We start from the raw sequence: 21607 nt of genomic DNA, 5'->3' as shown, positions 1-21607 counted from the left end.
GCTGCCTGCAAATTTTGTCTTAAAGACCGAATTCCACCATTGATGTCCCAACTTTGATTTGCTGAGTATTGTGCATGACTTATATGCTGAGAGCTGAAAATGGTCTTAGTGCTGGAGTTACCTTGTGGTGTTTGTGCAGTAGGGAAGTCTCATTTGTGTTCCAGGCAGGTTTATTCTCTAGAGATGACTGTGCACAGGAGCAATTCTGAAAAAGCTGTACAGTACATGAAAATTTAGACCCATAAACGGTCACTGGAGCGGAAGATATGTGTAATATGACATGTTGGAACCAAGCATCTGCTGAGCCATTGAAGCGATTTCCTTTTGATGAAAAACTTCCCTTAACAGGTTCATAGAAAGCAGAGGTTGGACATGGCCGTGGCTAACCAGACCACTGTACAAGGGAGAAAATGGAAAAGTCCATTTTCATAGCACTAGTTGATTTGCTTTGTGCAGCTTTCTCTTTTTGATCCAGAACTCCAGTTAGGACTTGATGTTCCTCATTGACACAAGACCTTGGGTGTCCTTTGGTAGCTGGTGTTTCTAGCTGGTTTAATTCTCCCCCCCCCCCCGTACATGAACATATTTGAATATTAATAGAATGAAAAGGGATGTGCAGAGCTCCTCTCTCGTTTGAAGCTTGGTTTTGTTTTTGATGCTTATAGCAGGTGGTGTCTTAATAGAGTTTTGCTGTATTAGGTTTTCTTCCCTCCCCCCCCCCAAATTAACAAAGCCTGGCCAGTCATGTAAGCGGATACCAGATGAAGGTCAAGCGTGCAATTTCCCTCTCCCCATTTGTGTTTCAATAAACCAAAAATAACTTGCACCATTTGGAACAAGCACTGCATCTTTAGCATCAGAAAAAGGATTTCTCCTCCCACTTCTCCTTATGGAAAAGCCGAGTGAAACAATGGATCAATCAATATTTCCAAAGATGTTTAACACTGGCCTACCCAGGGGATTAAGGTGTAACTTTACCTTCTAAAGGATACTCGGGTGTTCCTGGAAAAGCCATGATCTTTTGAAGTAGTACCACCTGTTCTATTTTGTCATTTCTTAATAGTGCACATTGAAAGCAGTGCCTTAACTTTCTGCCCAACTTCACCATTGGCTTAAATTCCGAACAGTACTGTAGTCTAATTCTTAGCCACCAGTGTGAGAATATTTCTTGGTTCCTCAGAGTGGCTGTGTTCCCCTTCTCCCAAGGCAGTTCAAGGCTGTTTAAATGCCAAGCCACTTATTAAATCAATTATATCAGAATGCAGCTCCTCTGCTTTCTTGTCCAAAGTAGGTCTATGTATCTTCCATCCAGATTATGACCATTTTACATGGGGATGTAAATTTTAATCCTTCCTTCTCCTATATATCCAAATGGTGATAAAGAAAGACCCCATCGATACCCATGGAGGCTTTGGGGGGGGACTATTATGTACATAGGATGAACTTTGAAAAGGAAGCAACTGGAGAGGAAGGGGTTAAGCCTTCCCTAGCTATGTGCATAGACTGAGCTGTTGAATGCTTATTTAGGAGTGAACAGAAAGAAGACTGTGTTCAGAACATTATTAATTCAGCTCCACATAGCTTCACCCAAAGTAGCGTCATGATAGTCTTGACCAACTTTTGTAAAAAAAAAAAAAGTTACTTTAGATCTACATGGTGGTGAAGTTTCAAAATAAGTAAACCTACCTCCTTTAACCTGCCCTCTTTCATTTAGTATAGTCCCCCCCCCAACTTGATTAGGCAGCTTATTAAGCATTGGGGCTTAAGGGGTGCTGCTTTGTACATTCTGTGCTTGCTAAGAATTTGGGTAGAATATTTGAAGCCTCCGGGCACAGTGTTTAAAATGCATTACGGTCAACCCTCGACTTATAAACTTAATCTGTTCAGGAAGGAAGTTTATAAGTCGAAAAGTTCGTTAAGTCGAATCAGCATTTCCCATAGGAATGCATTGAAAACCAATTAATCCGTTCCAGCTGTTTTTGGTTCTTAGGTCGAGGGGCGGTTTGTAACTCAAATCATTAGTTCCCATAGGAACTAATGCAAAGCCAGTTAATCCGTTCCTACCACTAGGGGCAGAATTGTTTCTTTTTTTTCTTTTTAACCTAAGATGACTTCGGTTAAAAAAAAGGAAAGAAAAGAGGGAGAGAAGGAGGGAACAGACACCTTTTCAGCAGATCACCTGGAAAAGCACCTTTTCAGTCAAGACAAGCACCTTTTGGGAAAAACCAAGCACCTTTCAGACAACAAATTACCTTGAAAAGCACCTTTTCAATCAAGACAAACCAATACAACCACCTTTTGGGGAAAGGGGGGGCAGCAATGGAGGGAGGGAACACCTTTTAAAAATCCAAAATTTAAAAAAAGCCAAAAAATAAAAATACAGTCCGTACAGCACTGTACCAGGCAGTGCCAGGCAGTCTGAAGACTGTCTCCAAATCCACTCTCAAAACACTGGGAAGAGCGAGGAAGCAGACAGGCACCCTCTTCACTGGCCAACGGTTAACTGAAAGTTCAAATTTTGCCCTTTCCCCACCTCCTGCGTGTTTTTTCAGTTCGTAACTCGAATCTAAGTTTGCAAGTTGAGTCAATATTTTTATCAGAGCGGTTTGTATGACGAAATGTTTGTAACTAGGGCTGTTTGTAAGTTGAGGGTTGACTGTACTGCAGTCAAGACTCTGTTCACAACTTGAATTCCATCCTGGTGGGCTCAGGTAGCCAACTTGAGGTGGAATCAGCTTTCCATCCTTCCAAAGTCAGTAAACCGAGTACCCAACTCAAGGGGGAGGGGGATGTGTAAATTGTAAAACTCCCAGAGTGAGCTTTAAGCACCATGAGGCAGTATAGGATCATCATACTTTGCTTTTTGCTTTGTTTGCTCACAGATATTGAAAAGAGAGATCAGGGTAGTGACATTACTATCTTCAGGAATGATTGCCTTTGATTCACCTCTTGTCAAGAGCATACAACCCATGGGAAATTAAAAACCCCAAAGTTTTTGAGAAGGCGTTTGCTGGGAGGAAGATAGGAGTGTCTTGTAGGGTGATGTCTGCACATACTTTTGGGTTTCAACTACGATTCTTCATGTTGTTTTAGGACAATAATGAAACAGCGTGTTTTTTTTTTTTTTTTTTAGGAGAAGCAATTTCATTGCATACAAAGGGGAAATATTTGGTTATATTTTCTGCTCATAGAAACAATACGTGCTTTTAGATGATGAGGTGACAAAAGTATCCAGTGTTGTGCACCCAAATGCTTTCCAAGCTTGTAGTAGTAGTCTTTTTCCAGACCTGGGCCCGATTTCTACCCAAACATATCCTTGGGGAACATGTGCTTTTCAAACAGGCACACAAACACCTATTTGTGTGGTATTTATGCTGTTGTTGTGACTCATCTGTATGTAGATCAGGCTCTTGCAGAATAGCAATCTAACAGTTGAAAACCATTGGCAGATAATACTGTTTGTGCTAATGATAGAGTCACGTTGCAGATGATAATTGTTTATGGTCCTATATGTTCATGTGTAGAGTCTTAACTACAGTGATCTGGTTGTCTAAATGGGATCATCTGAAGCAAACAAAATGTGATTTGGATTGTACAATGACGTGGCACTTCAAAAGAATATGTGGGCGCTTCCGTATATTGATAAATACGAAGTTTCATTTTGTCACCATGTACGGTGGAATTTCAGAGCTCTTTTTGTCTCTCTCTTGGGTCACTGGGCAACGTATTTGTATTCTAATTGTGTGCCATCAAATAAATTCCATTGTACTGTATAGTAATTCAGAGTTTTCTATATACAGAGTACTCAGAAGTGGTTTTCTATTCATTCATTCATTCATTCATTCATTCATTCATTCATTGTATTTGTACCCTGCCCATCTAGTCAATAGACTACTTTCGGCGGTTTCCAACATGTATAACAATTTAAAAAACATGACAAAATTATTAGTGATCAGATTATTCAAGATGGAAAGAAGGGTAAAGAAGATAGTCAAATAATAGCTGGAGGGAAGTCCTGCTTAAATAGCCAGGTTTTTAATTGGCTTTTGAAGATGCCCAGTGAAGGGGCCGTACGGATCGCAGGAGGAAGATTATTCCAGAGGCGAGGAGCGACCGCTGAGAAGGCTCGGTTTCTTGTTTTTTCCTTCAGGACCTCCCTTGGTGTCAAGCTCCTCAGCCTCACCTCCTGACTGGATCGAGTGATACGGGTAGATTTTGGTGGGAGTAAGCGTTCCGCCAAGTATCGATGCCCTAAACTGTTTAGGGCTTTATACATAAGTATTAGAACTTTGAAGTCAACACGGAACCGAATGGGCAGCCAATGCAGAGCGGCCAGAGTGGGAGAGATATGATGATATTTCCTCACCCCACTGAGGAGTCTGGCCGCCGCATTCTGCACCATTTGGAGTTTCTGCATCAGCCTCAAAGGTAGCCCCACATAGAGTGCATTACAGTGGTCTAATCTCGAGATTACACGCGCATGTACCAAAGTGGTGAGCGTCCCAACATCAGGATAGGGATGCAGCTGAGCTATCCGCCAAAGATGGAAAAAGGCAGTGTGGACCACTGACACCACCTGAGTTTCCATGGTGAGCACCGGGTCCAAATGGATCCCCAAGCTGAGAACATCACTCTTCGTGGTAAGAGTCACCTTCCCAAATGAGAGCGAGTTTCCCAGATCACTGATGGTGAAGGGACAGAACAGCATCCACTGAGGTAGGTGAAAAGGAGATGTAGAGCCAGGTGTCATCAGCGTACTGATGGCACAAAGGCCCACACCCCCTGATGACCCCACCCAGCGGCCTCATGTAGATATTAAACAGGATTGGAGAGATGATTGACCCCTGCGGAACCCAACAATTGAGGCTCCATGGGGCCGAAACCATCTCCCCAAGCTGAACTCTGAGGACGGTCCTCCAGGAAGGAACAGAGCCAGGCGAATGCCGGGCCACCAATTCCCAACTCGGAGAGCCTCCTCAGGAGGATACTGTGGTCAACGGTATCAAAGGCCGCTGAGATATCGAGGAGGATTAACAGAGACGTTTCCTCCATTTCCTCCTCTGGGGGCACTTTGAGACCATGTAGCTTGACTAAGGCCAGACAGGCTGGCTTTTCTCTCAGAGGCATAATGGGGAATCAGATGTCTGACTCCTAGCTCTTCAGCCAGGCGTTCCTACTTACTGAGCTATTCAACCACCTAGTTACGTTTCAGAAATCATCAAAAGCATTTATATGTTTATAATTCATTTTGTTCCATATGCTTATATATTTCACCCTTTCCCCAGTGCAGAGGCCTTATATATGTGTAACAAAATGGAAAACTCAAATGCTTTCTTTCTGTTCTTTCTGATTAACTTGCTCTGTGTAACTTGAAAGTTTGTTTACTTCAACTTATGTCAATCTAATAAAGTGTTATCTGACCTCATTTTAGAGATTTCAAATCATTATTTTCTCTTGCAAAGGAAGGGGCATAGCTTGGAGCTAAATGAGTTATGAGATTATGAATGCTGAACATTTGTACTTATTTTAATCCAAGGAGAAGGGGAGTGGATTATGTCAGACTCTTTCCCTTTCTGCATTGTAGGAATCGCAACAGGATCCATAGGATTGAAGCAAGCCAGCTGGAGCCTTTCATTGCCCTGGAAACATTGGACTTAAGTTCAAATAACATCACAGAGATCCTAAGTGGCTGTTTCCCAGTAGGGCTTCGTTTAAAGGAGTTGTAAGTAAGCTTTGTTCTAAAATGTTGTATAGAAAGGTATCAATTTATACAAGAAGGAATGAGTTCTAAAATATTCCGAATTATATGGCTCGTAGGTTGTAGCACATAGTTAACCTATTCACTTGCATCATGCTTGAGAGTCACACTTGAGAGAGAGAGAGAGAGCTGTGCAGGATCTCTTCTAGTAAAATACAAACTAACCTATTCAGTTAGACCTGAAGCTATGTACAGTGGTGCCTCGCTAGATGATGATAATCCGTTCCACTGAAATCGCTGTTTAGTGAAATCATTGTCCAGCGAAAAGCATTTCCCCATTGGAATGCATTGAAACCTGTTTAATGTGTTCCAATGTGGAAGAATTGTCATTGTCTACGAAGATTGGCCATAGGAAAGCCGCTTTGCGAACCGCTGAACAGCTGTTTAAATCGTTGTCTTGCAAAGCTTAGGACCCGAAAACACCTGTTTTGCGAGTGTGGAGGGAGCTGTCAAAATTGTCGCCTAGTGAAAATAGGTTTGCGAAGCAGGGGCCAAACATTGTCCAGCGAAATTCCCCCATAGGAATCACTGTTTTGCGAATCGCTATAGCAATCGCAAAAAGGCAATGTGTAGTGAAAAAACTGTCATGCAGGGTAACTGTCTAGCAAGGCACCACTTTACAGATCTAAATACGTGGCAATGACATGAGATGCATATGAAATGCATCCCCTCACCTCTTAGGAGTTGCTGAGATCTTTGTGTGTGGAAGGCAGTGGTCTGAAGCAGAAACTGTAAGTGCATTTGGTTCAGCACACTTAACAGATTCTGCATGATCTGGGTCTCTCCCTGTCATATGAGCATTGTAAGCACATTGAGCCAAATATGCTTACAGTCTCTACTTCAGATCTTTGCCTTCCTTGGTGGTTTAAATGCGCTCAGCCATCTCCACCATCTTTTTATTCTCCTGCGTGGTTTCATGCAAAAGAACTGAATAGACCTTGGAAAATTGCACAAACCTGAAGTCAACTTGATCCACACTGTCTAATCCTTTTTAGCCACATCCATTTGAGCTAGATGAAAAACATTCCCATCAGGGAAGTTGTTTTCGAGAGAAGTCATATAGAGAACTTTGTCTAATTCATACTTGGATGCAGTTATCCAACTTTAACCACCACACTATACCTACTAGGCCACAATGTGCATCATTCTGTATGTGGTGTGGTTTGGTCTCAGCATCTTATAGAGTGACCTTGGCTGTTGATTGCTCTCGGAGAATGAGGGTGCTGAGGGATCTCTTATCAACAGCTCTCTAAATTCTTTTATCAGAAAAAAAAGGCTTGATTTGTCTCAGGGCATCAGAAAACAGCATCCCTTCCAGCTCTGGAGTTCTAAGATGATGATGATGATGAACACTTCAGTTTTGAGTGCAGTGTTGCCAAGCACTCTGATAGAGAGTGAACATCATGCGACCTTTGACAGAGACACTTTGAATGCTCTGTAATGAATTATTGCAGGTACCTGGGGAGCAACAGAATCAGCGTCCTGGAGACCAAGGCGTTTGATAGCCTGTCACGATCCCTACTAACACTTCGCCTGAATAAAAACAGGATCACCGAGCTTCCTGTTAAAGCGTTCAAGCTGCCGAAGCTAATGCAACTGTGAGTAGAAATGGGCACTTTAATTATGTCTAACCAAGCTTTACGGAGACAAACGTCCCCTAAGGACATGCTCACCAAATGCAATTCTTCTTCACCCGGCACCTATAAAATGTTGAATAAACTATATTTTAATGGTCCTATGGTGACACCTAATAAAACAAATTAGGAGCAGGAACAGGGTTTTTTAGGTGGTCCCACATGGTGTAGACTTAGCAGATCTCACTCTTAGCAAGGGGAGAAAAAAAACTGTAAAATAATCTGTGCATTAATTATCTAGACCATACAATACAGTATTATTATTTCAGCTGATGTATTTTTATCTGTTTTTTTTCCTGACTTTTCCGTTTATTTTGTAAGAAGGCAGTGAGAGCAAAGCAGGTCAGAAGGATTTCTTGACTCGGATTTCAAGACCACACATACATCTTTATTCGGCTGTAAAACTACAGTGAAGGAAGGCTGTTAAATTGTTCATTTGGCATTTAGATGGGCGAAATGGTGCTTTTGATGAATTCGCACACAGGCGGTTGTTTGCGCAGCAACAGGGTAGCATAGGCTGCATTCAGTCATAAATATACATCTGCATCTGTGAAGGTGCTTTATTTGCAGAGAATTGACCTTTGGCTTTCAACATTTGCTTGTGGCAACTTGTTCGAAGTTTGGAGTCTGACTCAAATGCTACACCATGCAATATATGATTTCAACTATAGGGACCTGTCTGAGCACCTCTCCCTCAAAACATCTAGCCGTCCCACCCAAACCTCTCATATTGGGATGCTTCAAGTGGCCACCTCAATGGAGTCCTGGAAATCTGTTACCCAAATTGGGCCTTCTCTGTGGTGGCTGCATCGCCTTGGTGTTCTCTCCCATTAGAGGTGTGTCTGGCCCCTTCCCTCCTTGGTTTCAAGAGGAAACTTAAGACCTGGTTATTTTTGCAAGCCTTTTCATACCCTGCTCCAGATTAAGTCATTTTAACCATTTCTCTCTGCCTGGCTGCCTATTATTTTTTGTAATTTTACTGTTTTTATCATGATTCCCTTCTGAATGTTGTCTGACCTTTTTTCCCCCCTTTGTTTTTATTGTTAGTATTTTGTTACTTTTATGTTGCTTTGTTAGCTGGCCAGGGTAGTGGCTCTGCTACTAGTTGAGTGGGATAAAAATATAGACAGACAGATGGAGGATAGAGATAAATATATAAACATGAGGAATGGGGTGGGAGAGACTTCTGTACAGACAGAGACAAAACAGCTTATGAGATCACTTTTACTGAAATCCAGTTACTAGAAGAATTCTGGCCTGCATTGCAAGGAAACTGATTTTCGTTATTTACTATTGAAGAAGTCACCTGTTTAGACAGTGCATTTAAATGTCCACTCTTCTGCACAGAAACTCACTATTTGTTTGTTTCAAAGGGTAATGTTCCAGACAAGGCCAAGGATTTAAGAGTTTAATTCTCATGTGTTTTTCTCTAAATGTTTTTCAGAGCATATCAGAAAAAAAAATCCAGATTCTAATTCTGTGCAAATATCCCACCCTTGGGTCCCAAGATGTTCTTGAACTAAAACTCCCCCAAACCTTCACAACTAGCTGGGCTGGCCAGTGTCTGGGAGTTAGTCCAAAAACATCTGGAGACCCAAGGTTGGGAACCACCGCTCTAGAGGCTACTGCTATGGCTATCATGGTTCCAGTTGAAATATAGTACTCTGGGAACTTTTAATTCTGTTACATTGAATTATTTCCACCACGATCCAAAACATTTAGTACTTAGTCCTTGAAATGATTTTCACAGTGGTGTTTCTTTGTGAATAAAGCTGAAGTGTTGGATCCACATTTAGTTTTTTTACTTTCAGGAAACCTGAATGAAGGGAAAAGTCTGAACATGTTTGTTCTGCATGTGCAGCTTCTTTAGGCAGCATATGCAGGATTGCAACAGAAATCTCCCTTTTACAACTTAGTGGAAACACCATCTGTTTACAGGACATCACTATTTTCCTGCCACTCACAGTTTGCTAGATATAGCACCCCAGATCAAAATGAAACCCTGTGTCATTTAAAAACATATGTGAATTCATCTACTAAATTACTACCTTTGCTTGCTGAAACCAGAATATTTCCAACTGTATATGCATGTGAGTTCTAAGAATGTGATGATGCTAAATAAATAAATAAATAATTTAAAGGGGAGAAAAAAACCCAAGTAGCATATGTTGACTGTGTTCTAAGAACTGCCCGTTTCTCCCTCTTTACCTCTGCTCATGCTTCCTTACCATGGAATTTTTCTTAGCAAGCCACCGCTCCAGATTACTGTTTCTGGGCAGATGTGGTGAGGATCCTTCCTAGAGATGGTTCAAGGCTTGGTTTGCCACTTGCTTTGCCTCTGAAAATTAGGTGCACTGGAAGATACTGATTTAACACTCCTGTGTGGTCGATAATTGCAGGGAGCTGAACCGGAACCGCATTCGTCTGATTGAAGGCCTGACATTTCAAGGACTGGGCAGCTTGGAAGTCCTGAAGCTACAGCGCAACAACATAAGCAAACTAACTGATGGAGCTTTCTGGGGTCTGGCCAAAATGCAAGTTTTGTAAGTGAAAAGTTTAATTAATAAGATACAAGCAGTCTTTTGTATGATCTTTTCTTAAGTTGTGTCGTGCATATACCTTGTGGGTAATTTTGTCATGTAGTGGTTCAGCTGTAAATATATTATTTTTTTGTCCCTGAAGGGGTAGGCTTCTGACTTCCACTTTAAGGATGCATGCTTACTTGAGTGCTGTGGATTTTCTTCTGAGTGAATCTGCATAGGATTGTGGTTAGTTTAGGACAGAATAAGCGGAGGTATGGAAGTTCCACTTGGAAATTATGCAAGGAATTTTGTTGCCTGCAGAGATGCCAAAGTAGAACAAAAACTATCTAAATAATAGCATTTTTGTTTTCCACAATGATGAGCTAGCTATTCCTGAACATGAAGTTGCCAGCCACTTTCTTTCAACCTCGCTCAGGAACAGTGGTTCCCAATCTTGGGTCCCCAGATGTTCCCAGAACTCCTGGCCAGCACAGTTAGGGGTGAAGACTTCTGGGAATTGCAATCCAAGAGTATCTGGGTTACCCAAGGTTGGGAACCACTGCTCTAGAAGTATGGATGGATGATCTGTTTAACTATCATGCAGATAATCATGGATAGGTAAAGGCAAAGGTTCCCCTTGACAATTTTTGTCCAGTCGCGTTCGACTCTAGGGGGCGGTGCTCATCCCCGTTTCCAAGCCATAGAGCCAGCGTTTTGTCTGAAGACAATCTTCCGTGGTCACATGGCCAGTGCGACTTAGACACGGAACGCTGTTACCTTCCCACCGAGGTGGTCCCTATTTATCTACTTGCATTTGCATGCTTTCGAACCGCTAGGTTGGCGGGAGCTGGGACGAGTGATGGGAGTCCATCGTGTGGATTCGATCTTACGACTGCTTGGTCTTCTGACCGTGCAGCACAGGCTTCTGCGGTTTAGCCCACAGCGCCACCACGTCCCTAATCATGGATAGACCTACTTTATATCAGCCTAACTGCCTTCCCTCCCGGCTCTTTCAAGATGTTTTAGCCTACAACTCTCTTTGTGTGTGGGCATTGGCCATGTTGCCTAGGGCTGATAGAGTTTATAAGCCAAAATAGCTAGAGAGAGCCATGTTGGAGAAAGCTGCTTTATGGTTTTGTCTACGAGGTGTTTTTTAACTATCTGAGCTATTACTGTGATAATGAATTCGGTTAAGTTCATTAAGGATTTGGTGAAGAAGTAGTTCTTTTCCATTATCATCAGCATTGATTAGTTTTTAAAAGGGGGAGCAATTTTGGTGTTTCTGGAGCCAGAATTTTGCCTTTTGCCCCTCTGAGGGCAGCATAGACTTCTAAGAAGGTTGACTACCATTCCTGGAAGCCACCAGAAGTAGTGGTTTATCCTTTTTTTTCTGGAAAAAAAAGAGAGCTAGGGAAATATTGGGTGAAGGAGCTACAAAAATGGTCTTGAGGTGGACATGTGGTACAAGGCTAAGATTTGCCAATACTCTTATATTAAAATAAATACACATTTTAAAAAATCCCTACGAGGAAGAGATTCTGTAGAACTATGTTTCCATAAGAAATGTACTATATTTGTGTCTAAATCAGTGTTAGCTGTGAGCTTGAGCATAATCACAAAATCCGTTTTGGTCTCTTTTCTAGGCATCTGGAATACAATGTTCTCACTGAGGTGAACAGCGGCTCCCTGTACGGTCTTGTTTCTCTTCAACAGTTTCATCTCAATAACAACTTGATATCCCGAATCAGCCCCACTGGGTGGAGCTTCTGCCAGAAGCTAAACGAACTGTGAGTTAGTTATTCTGGGAAGCAAAGAATAAAAATTAAGAAATAGATATTACTACAGTGTGTTATACATAGGACTACCTCTGTAAATGGTCCAGTTACCGCAAATGACAGTGGCACAAGTTTTGACTGGGGTTGCTCTCATTAATTGGATTGTGTAATTTTAAATGAACTTCACTGAATAGCTGTTTCATGTTTATAGTGACCCCAACATTTTAAAGCCCCACATAGCTTAGTATCCAAGTACCTGAAGAAGCACCTGCTCTAGTATCATCCTGCCCTTCACATTTATATTGGCTGGTACCGTTCTTCTCCTGCAAAAGGTTTCACCAGGGCAACTGGTTCCCAACTGTGTTTGAGTTGTGACCCCCTTTTATAATAGCCAAGTAACCTGCGAACTCCCCTCCCACATTTGCATAAAAAGTCATTTTTAATGAGGTAGAGCCATCCCTTCTCAGAAAGTAGAAGTTTCTTTCTCCTCCAATGGGACTGTTTCTCATACATACACATACGCACTGACTTTAATATCCGACTCCAAAATGTCAAGGAAGAAATTATTTAACAAAGGCTACAACACATATAAGGTGACCCATGACCCCCCCCCCCCCCCCAGAAAACATTTGCGATCCCCAGGTTGGGAATCATTGGCCTAAAATAAATATGTGAAAGAAGGAAAGTGCTAATCCTGTTTAACTCTCTATGTATGCAGAGGTAAATCTGAAGAGGAGAGCTCTTTCCATACAGTATGTGGAGCATTTCCATACAACCAGGAACTGTGGTTACTCAAGATTTATGATCGCAAGGAGGCGCTATACATATGTTGAGAGATAAGATGGAGTGGTGCAGGGCGTGTACTCTCATCTTACCTGTTTCCTATAAGCCTTTTGCATGGAATCAAGATAGGGTTAAATAATTCCCCTATGTGACAATGGAAATAAAATGGCATGAGGAAGCATCAAATGGTGCCCCTGTAGGGTTTGGAGCTTTTCCTTTACTTTGAGAACTTGTTTTTATTAAAGGATTCCTTAATGTTAACATTAATACTTAATGTTAAAGTATTCAAATATGCCAGGTACTTCCTTGATATAAGTACCCAGTACGGCATAGTGGAATTAGTGACAGTCTAGGACTCTGGAGATCAGGGTACAATTCTGCTCTCAGCCATGAAAATTCACTGTGGGGTTGGGAATGTTTGTGGAACGGATAAAACCACTTACCTTAAAAGCCCTGTTGGGGTCACTATAAGTTGTTTCTGACTTGACGGCACATAGCTATTTCCTTGATATTCGCTATTAGAGACCCTTGGTAATGGCGCAGCTAAAAAATCTTGTAAATAAATAAATAAAATATGTACAGATCTGTAAACAAGCAAAATCATTCACAGTTCCCTGCCCTACCCCAGGAAGAATTTTCTTTCCAATTCTTGAAAGGAAATTGTCTGATCTTTACTTTTATTTGTATTTGATATATATACCACCCATCTGGCAGCCAGGGTCACTCTCCCAGCTTCATAAACAAGCATCAGGAGAGGAGAACAGTAGGACTAAAATGTGGACAAGTAGGTGCATCTCCTCAGTCAGTTGGAACTATAATTGGATGTTCTGAAGTTTGCTCTTGACTGTCTCAAGATGATGTAAAAAAAGAGACACTCCCTACCAGTTCTGACAGAAGGATCCATGCGGAATATTAAAGGGAACATTTTCCCTCATCAAGTTTAGCATTGCCTCCTAGCACTGGATTTTTTCCCCTTCTTTCTCTTCCCCCCTCCCCTTTTGAAAAATTCTTGCATTGCAGGTAAGGAAATAATTTTGACTGGCTGCCATTTCCACATAATTCAACAACACAGCCTCTTTAGGAATGAATGTATGTCATTCCATGCCTTCCTGAAAGCCATTAATCTCTTCTGAATTTCTTCCAATAATCTTAGTTGCAGTGCTGCCTCTGTTGGCTATTGCAGAAGGTATACAGTGTATTTGCTTTAAAAAGTGACCTTGGTACTTGCTTTGACTTAGGCTTTGATATTTGCTTCTGATTTTCTTGCTTACCCAGCTGCTTCTTTTTCCTGTCCCCATGACAATGTTGGTAAAACCTGGATTAGTAAGAGAACTATCAAGGTTTAGAAGAGGACAAAAAGCTTGGTACTTCTCTCCATGATACTGTGGTGCCACCTTAGATCCCCATGAGGCTACTTTGAAAGTAGTTCGGCTTCTAAAACTGAGCAGGATTTGGCTTCACCACTGGGGGGGGAAATGTAAATCTTACATTTTTGCTTTTTAGATGCCTTGAGGAACTGATTTGTGTGGTATAAATGTAGTGGCTATGTAAAATGGCCATAGACTAATCATATAGCAACTGAGTTGGAACGTGCCTGTAAGGCCATGAAGTCTAACCTCACGGTCTGTGCAGGAATCTAAATCATTTCCAGACAGTGAAGATGCTAGTGTTAACATGTTAGTTACATAATTGTTCTCATCAGGACATAGATGCTGGGAAACACTGTTGAGCTTGTTGTGGAGAGAAAGAAAAGAGAATTTCAGGAAAACACCAAGAGTGATGCCTTGTTCTTTCCTCTTCATCTCAGGTCATTGTCATTCAACAACCTCACCAGGCTGGATGAAGGCAGCTTGGCAGACCTGGGAGGACTTCAGATATTACAGCTGAGCCACAACGCCATCAGTCACATTGCAGAAGGAGCATTCAAGGGACTCAAGAGCTTGCACGTTCTGTATGTGTTTCTGATTTTTCCTTTTTCTGCCTGGCCAGATTGGCCTCTGTAGGGAAAGGAATTCTGTGCGATATATTTGGGGAGAGATTTGCTTAAGAAGACACAAATCTAAACATAAAAATAAGATTTGCCATTGACCTGGTGTGGCTGGTACAACGTGGGTGGGAGATGGCCTTTTTCCATCCATAACTTCCAGTGCAGCTTCCCAGCCTAGGAAGGATCCTGCTTCCGTTTTCCCATGCTTGAAGTGACTCAAAACAAAACAAAATCAACTTCCCCCTCCCCCAATTTTACCAGTGTACTACATGGAACTGTTTGTCTTCAGTTGGGATGTATAGAAGTTAGCAAGAGTGTGGCATCTTCTTTCCCACAATTTATCTTGGTTTTTAATGCCTTCAGATTATGCATGCCTAATTATTAATTCTCCAGCGCTGTGAAATCTTGAGTGCTAGTTAAGGACCTGATGTTGCATTCCAAAGAGTGTGGGATTTCTTTCTTTCTTTCTTTCTTTCTTTCTTTCTTTCTTTCTTTCTTTCTTTCTTTCTTTCTTTCTTTCTTTCTTTCTTTCTTTCTTTCTTTCTTTCTTTCTTTCTTTCTTTCTTTCTTTCTTTCTTTCTTTCTTTCTTTCTTTCTTTCTTTCTTTCTTTCTTTCTTTCTTTCTTTAACAGCAATTAAACAAAACAAAATCTGTTTAAAGCAAATGAACAGTGTTCCCTAAATAAAAGAATATTCTCTGCTAAGCCCTGGTAAGGTTTTGGGTTTAATTCCCTCCTTAGTTACCACACTCTGTAGTGATTTATTCCTTTTTACTGAACAGAGGGAGGAAGCGCTTTATGTTTCTTAGTCTTTCCCAGAACCTGTCTTCAACCCCATGCCTGCATTTAGAAAAGCCCTTCTCTCAGGCAGCTGGCACAGAAAGGAACTAAAAGACTTTCCAAAACAAAAAAAACAACCCAAAAGTGTTTGGATTGCAGCTAATTCTGGGTCTTCTTTTGTTGTCTCCAGTGCCCAAGAAAAAGGGAGGGTGGGGAGAGCATATTCTAATTGAATCAAGAGGACAGGCCCATTGGGTCCTGCACCTGGTGAAAAAGAGCTGGGCATGCTTTAATTATGGCCTATTGTTGACGACCCTTTGGTGGGTGCGAAAGTGCTGAAATGCGAAGCTATTCAAATAGGGGTCAGGCCTGGGGACCTCACAGCAGAATGATTAACAAGGCAGGATGCTTTCAGGGCCAGCCAGCCAGAAAGAATAGGAAATTGGCAACAGAGGCTGGGAGAAAAGCAGAGTGAATGCAAAGAAAACTGGACTGGAATACTGAATCCTTATAGGTGTTTGTGTGTGTGTGTGTGCCTCTGTGCGTGTGAAAGCATTCTCCTTTCTCCCCAACTGCTTTCCCTCCCATGATATTGAAAAGCATTTCAGAATCTTTTGGAAGAATCATCTTAGCAACAACCCATGCTTTCTCACCTCTGTCCTTTTATAGAAAACATAATCTGAAGGTCAATTAACAATGTGATTGTCGTTTGTTTATGTTTCATTTCCCCTTGTTGTACATCTCCCAGACTAGTGTGTTGCACTAATAGAGTGGTATATAAATGAATTAAATAAGGAAATAAAATTAAAAGATGAAAGGAAAAAGAGTATGCTGATGAAACATCACTCATACACTCTGTTCCTAGGATGTTCATAGCCAGTCTTAGCTGTGGTATTCTAAGTGTGTGCCACTTCACACTCCTCCAAGTATAGACTGACAAAAACAGAAGGGGAGGGAATGTGGGCAAATGCTTGAGAGAGGTGAAAATTATTCATCTAATACTCATAAAGCCAAACACATGTGATTCAAAGAAGCCAAGTTTTGCTGCGAACGCAGCCGCTGATACAACTCTGGCCATAGTAGACATAGGAAGGCTTTCTTGTTTCTACTGATTTTTCTTTGTACCACTTTACGTTCCCTGCTTTGTGAATTATACCTATCCTCTGGCTTCTCTCTGTTCAGAGATCTTTCCAGCTGCCACTTCTGTGTCACTGTGCTCAAGAAAATACACGGACACCAGGGTGCAGTTCTCATGCTCGGTGCCAACTATACCGTCCTGGTGATTGTGGTGCTAATTATTCTCTAGCCAATTTTTTTTTTAAATCTAACTTGGAAGAATGTTTTGTTTCTCTTCTTCCTCTGAAATACCAAAAACAACTAGGCTTTTAAAAAAAAACCACCCCCAAACCACAAGAGACCCAAAATCCGCTTCTGGTTTAAAAAAGGAGTTAGGCAAAAGAAGCATCAATTTTAGTAGCTTTCTTTGAATGAAAACAGTGTTGAAGAGGCCAGGTCTATGTAGTCTGTGAGAGTTGATTGCCCCTGCTTTTTCTACAAGTACTGGGCAGTTCTGAGAAAAGCTTTATGTTATAAAGAAAAAAAGTAGAGGCCTTTGGTAAACTCTTCCTAAAGGTTACCCTTTGTCTCTTCTAGCATTGAACTCACAAACTGGGAAATTGATTGCCAGCTTTCTTTTATCTTCTTCTCTCTAGGAATCTGGACCATAATGAGATTTCAGGCACAATAGAAGACACCAGTGGGGCCTTTACAGGCCTAGAAAACCTAAGCACGCTGTGAGTATCCAAGATGTTTTGTTTTATTTTTTGTTTTCTCCTAAAGAAGGTTTTGTCGTTGTTTTTTGTAAGGTGAGCAACCTGTTTCAGTCAAACTAGGCATACCTTCATCCACTTTGATGGAGTGCAAATATTTTGGTTAACACCACATGTCAACTTATTTCCCACATTGAATCTCTAGTTGTGAAGAATTTTGCCGTTCTTACAGAGTATAAAAAAGGAGTATTTTCTTTTTGTCGATCTCAAACTGAAAATAACTTGTGAAGATTCCTTGCATCTTGAGGATGAAAATTTATTATGGTGTACATTTTCATGAGCCCAGTTCCACTACATCAGATGCTTGAGGCATGATAGTTATTGGACAGGGTTCCTCAGTGAGGACTGGGGAAATTAAAATGCATTTACAGAAACTAGTAAGTTGGTAAATATCTGAAGCAAAAACCTTAGTTCACCTGAAGTACAATTTGGAACATATTTTGTTCTGTCTCTACAGCAAGAAGACATTGCTTATTTGAGTCTTTTCTCTAAAGAGGGCATTTATTATGGGGCAGGGCATGATGCATTGTTATCAGAGTATTAAAAACATCAAGAGACACCTGGATCAGCGCTGAGGCTACAAAGCCAAGTTATCAAAGCAACAGCATCCAGTTTCTTTTAACTTGTTGCCGTTCTTTTTTTTAAAAAAGTACGCTTTCTAAGATTAAAAATAACGCAGAATATAAAATCATTGTATTTTAAAATTAAGTCTTCTAGATTATTTGTCGATTTTACTGAAAAAAGTGTAGACTTTTTTCCTTTGATGTACACATTGGAGGAGACAATACACAAAGATGCATTACTGTATTATAGGCCAAAATCTTACCCCTGACCAGGTTTTATGTCTTATATCCTCTGCAGGACCTGACCTGCCACTTCCACTTGATGTGGTGGGTCAGAAGAGGGGAAACTCCTTTACAGGTGTAGACAGTTCCCCCCCCCCCAAATGATGTAGCGTCCTGTGCAGACATGTTTTTAACCTGTAAGAAGAGATTAAACATTTTATGGGGGGCTCACCTCTTCAGACTGCCTTCTCCACCACATGGACAGCGGGAAACAATACAAGCAAGGGATAATGGGAGCAGGATTCCCTCACCTGTCATAGTTATAATTGCATACAACATAGCAGTTGAGATTGTTGGTCAAGGCTTGATTTGTGCCCCTCCTCAGAATTTGGCATTAATAAAATGATTACAGGTGATTCCTGGAGCATCGAAAGGGTGTGTCTCTTTTAAAAGAAATAACAAGGCAGTCTCTGCTATTGGCCTTAATCAATTAATTAGTAAATATTGTTTTTCTACCCACTAGGGCTCTCAAATAGAGATGAAAAGCAAACAAACCACCCATCTGGCCCTGCTTCCCTGCCCTGCCTCCTCTGGGCGCTGCCTCTGAGTGGGCCTTCACTGGAGGAGGCAAGGCTAGGAAGCGCCAAACGACAAGCCGGCACAAACTGCTGAGCCTGCGGTTTGAACCCACCTCTACTCCTAAAGCAAGATGCAATAAAGCAGGCCAATAATAGAGATTGTAAGTAGTTTTTCTTTTTCATTTTTAAAGCCTGCATTCCTTACAAACAGATTTAAAGTTATTCCAAAAACCAATTTTAAAACCATTTATATACCAGAAGGCAAGAGGAACTTCATTGCCACCTACCAGGTCAACAGGCAGAATTTATTAATTGTTATTATTTATTAGACATATATGCAGCCCATCTAGACATTGTCTACTCTGGGCGGCTCACAACAGATAAAATAAAAACAATTGACGTAAAGATACAATTTCACAACAGTTTAACAATAAACAGACATACAAGATGGAGAATCAAAGATAAACTTAAAGATAAGTTCATTTAACATTAATTTCAGACTGCCTTTGAGAGTGGAACCTTCTCAAAGGAGTGTGCATGATAACCGAAGCAATATAGAACAGTATATTACAGTAAAAAAAATCTGAAATCCAAAAGCAGTATTAATTAATTTATTTATTTGAATTACAAATCATTACGAAATACAAATAATAACATCTTTTCTATGTATCCTTTCATGAATAATGAGAAATAATATATATACATAATGATAACTGCTAGTTTAGGCGGACAAATAAGAATTGGGTAGCAAAATGCCTCCCTGTTGCTCAGCAATTTGTGCCAGTTTGTCCTTTGGATGAACAGGTCTAAATGTTCAAAGGTGCTCTTGCTTAGATTGACTCCTGCAGCCAGTTCCACATGCCCAGGGAAGAAGGAGATGGCAGGAGCTTGTTTCTGAACGTTTGCAGGATCAGTTCCGAGGCAAGAGGGCTAGAAAATGAAGGGATTAAACTGGATGCAGAACCAGATCTATGTTGGATCTGTTGGTTTTGAGAAATGAGACAGGAAGGTTGGCATGTACAGTCTTTGAGGAGGTTAACAGAACATTGATAAACTGGGTCCCAGTGAACCCTTCCTAATTTCTTTTTCGTGACAATTTTTGATGGGGGCTGTTTTGAAGGGAATGATGAGACCATTAGAATGGTCAGCTTGAGCACTGGCTAGAAGAAACAAGCATTAACTGAAGCGGGGATCCCATCTCAGTATTTCCTTTATGGGCTTTGCTGTGTTTGCCAGACCTTCAACGTGCTGGTTTTTCTTCCATCATTTCCAGGTGGAAGTTGCTGTCAACCAAAAAAAAAAAGGCTTTGGATTTCCCTGTATAGTCAGTGTTACTCACTCCCCGAGCTCCTGTTATGCAAACTGCATAACTTTTGGAAGCAAAATGCCATTTTAAGAAAGTGAGTGGCACATCTCTGTGTGCAACAGATAAATATCTGCAGAGATTTCTTGACAAAGCAATTCACATCTAAAAGTTATATACCATTTGCATAATGGTGGAACAGGATTTCAGCTGAAAGTCTCCTTTTCTGAGAAAACAGATAACCATAGAGTGATTTAAAGCAGTGCCGGAAGAACATTAATGTCTTTACCTTTCCTCTACCTTGTTTTCGGTACAAAAGGGGATAGTTCAGTATTTCATTTAAAGCACCAGAGTAATTAGACATAAGTTCATGATAGAATGTGCTAGAAGAATCTTTTCCATTTCATTTAAAAATAATGCCTTGTAAAATTAAACACACCAAGTGCCTTCTCATTACTTACTTCAGACCATAATAGTTTGATTGTTGGTGGGTTTGTTCCATGTATACAGCCTTTCATTAAAAGCTCATCAAGAATTAATTTTAATACAGTAAACATTGCTTTTCATCAGGAAGAGGATCCTGTGTTTAAACTGTCAACCAGTAGGCATTTAAATGTAGCATAAGGAGGGAAAGGGGTGGGTGAGGGGATAGATAGACACTTAGCAAGGAAACCTTCGGATGAATTAATAATCACCCCAGTGCTTTGGAGATTGCTTTAAAAGCTGCTCCCCTTTTGATCTGTTGTGGATAAGCTACTGAAAGGGTTTCGCCGTGAGCACTGCAGTACCTTGTTCAGCACATTGAAGGTGTCAAATGGGGGAAAGGGGGCAGGCCAAGTCAGTAGCCTTTTTCTGAATTATGGATGAGGTTCTCCACTGTGGAGGGTGCAGGCCTGAATTTAAATACTGCTTCAGAAGAATGATCAGAAAACTAAGCTGGCAGAAGCTGCCTGGATAGAGTCACTGGGGAGCCAGAAGTCGCTTGCCTGCCCAACCTCCTAATTGTTCAGTCGTTTTATTTATTTATGTAAAGCATTCGCATCTCTTCTTTAGAGAACAGAGGGAAGGATGCAGTGATTGCAGGTATATGAAATACAAATCTAATTAAAACAAAGTGTTATTTTTATTTATTTTATAGCATTTCTATGCTTTTTAAAATCATTAATCATATTGGAAAGGTGTTTTACAGTGAAAAACAAAAACAACAACAGGGGAAATAAAACCAGTTGGTGGAAAAAAGAGCAAAACAATAATTTTAAAACAAAACAATTTATTAAAAACTAGGTTGCTTGTGTTGAAAGAAGCAGCCAGCATTGAGGACTTACCTAATTTCATTGTAAGGGATTCCAGTTAGGAGATACCCAACAGACAGAGCCCCTTCTCTACACTGAAACCAAGACTTGCTTGGCTTGGGTATAGAAAGGAAAAAACCCTCCCTCAGGTAAAGACTAGGGCACTACATACTAAAAAAAACACATTGAAATAACTGAAACTACCCAAAAGTAGCAGCAGCAGTAGCAAAAAATTGAAGTTATGGCATAAGGGCCTTCCATTGTCCGTCTTTAAATGCTTTCCTAAGTAAGAGTATTAATTTGGCACCACAATGAGCAAGGTGGGAAGCAAATGAATGTCTCTGGGGAGGCTATCCTGTAGTTCGGTTGTCACCTGTGAAAAGGCCATGCCTCTGCATAACTACTGGACTTAACATTGGATGGGAGAAGACTACCACTGAGTAACTGTAATCTTGTTTCATGTATCTAAAAACTGGGGGAATGGGGTCTGGCTGCTGTGGTACAAACATAGGGTGTAACAGCAAGGATTTTAGGCCAAAAGGCCCAATATTAAGTTCAGACTCGGGCAAGAGAGAGAAGTGT

At 40.9% G+C, this 21607-nt stretch overlaps 1 protein-coding gene across 1 annotated transcript in view; it reads left to right on the top strand.

Moving 5' to 3' along the window:
• Positions 1 to 21607, top strand: part of LRIG1 (leucine rich repeats and immunoglobulin like domains 1) — a 149765-nt gene that overhangs the window by 94275 nt on the left and 33883 nt on the right. The window contains exons 4-9 of the mRNA XM_072989406.2: positions 5585 to 5722; positions 7213 to 7356; positions 9792 to 9935; positions 11558 to 11701; positions 14280 to 14423; positions 16951 to 17031. Coding sequence (XP_072845507.2) covers positions 5585 to 5722; positions 7213 to 7356; positions 9792 to 9935; positions 11558 to 11701; positions 14280 to 14423; positions 16951 to 17031 — 795 coding nt within the window. The remainder of the gene's footprint in view (positions 1 to 5584; positions 5723 to 7212; positions 7357 to 9791; positions 9936 to 11557; positions 11702 to 14279; positions 14424 to 16950; positions 17032 to 21607) is intronic.

This window comes from Pogona vitticeps, chromosome 2 (genome assembly GCF_051106095.1).
Source record: "Pogona vitticeps strain Pit_001003342236 chromosome 2, PviZW2.1, whole genome shotgun sequence".
Taxonomy (NCBI): Eukaryota; Metazoa; Chordata; class Lepidosauria; order Squamata; family Agamidae; genus Pogona; species Pogona vitticeps.
The sequence above is the reverse complement of the archived record's forward strand: the minus strand, read 5'-3'. Positions and strand labels throughout refer to the sequence as shown.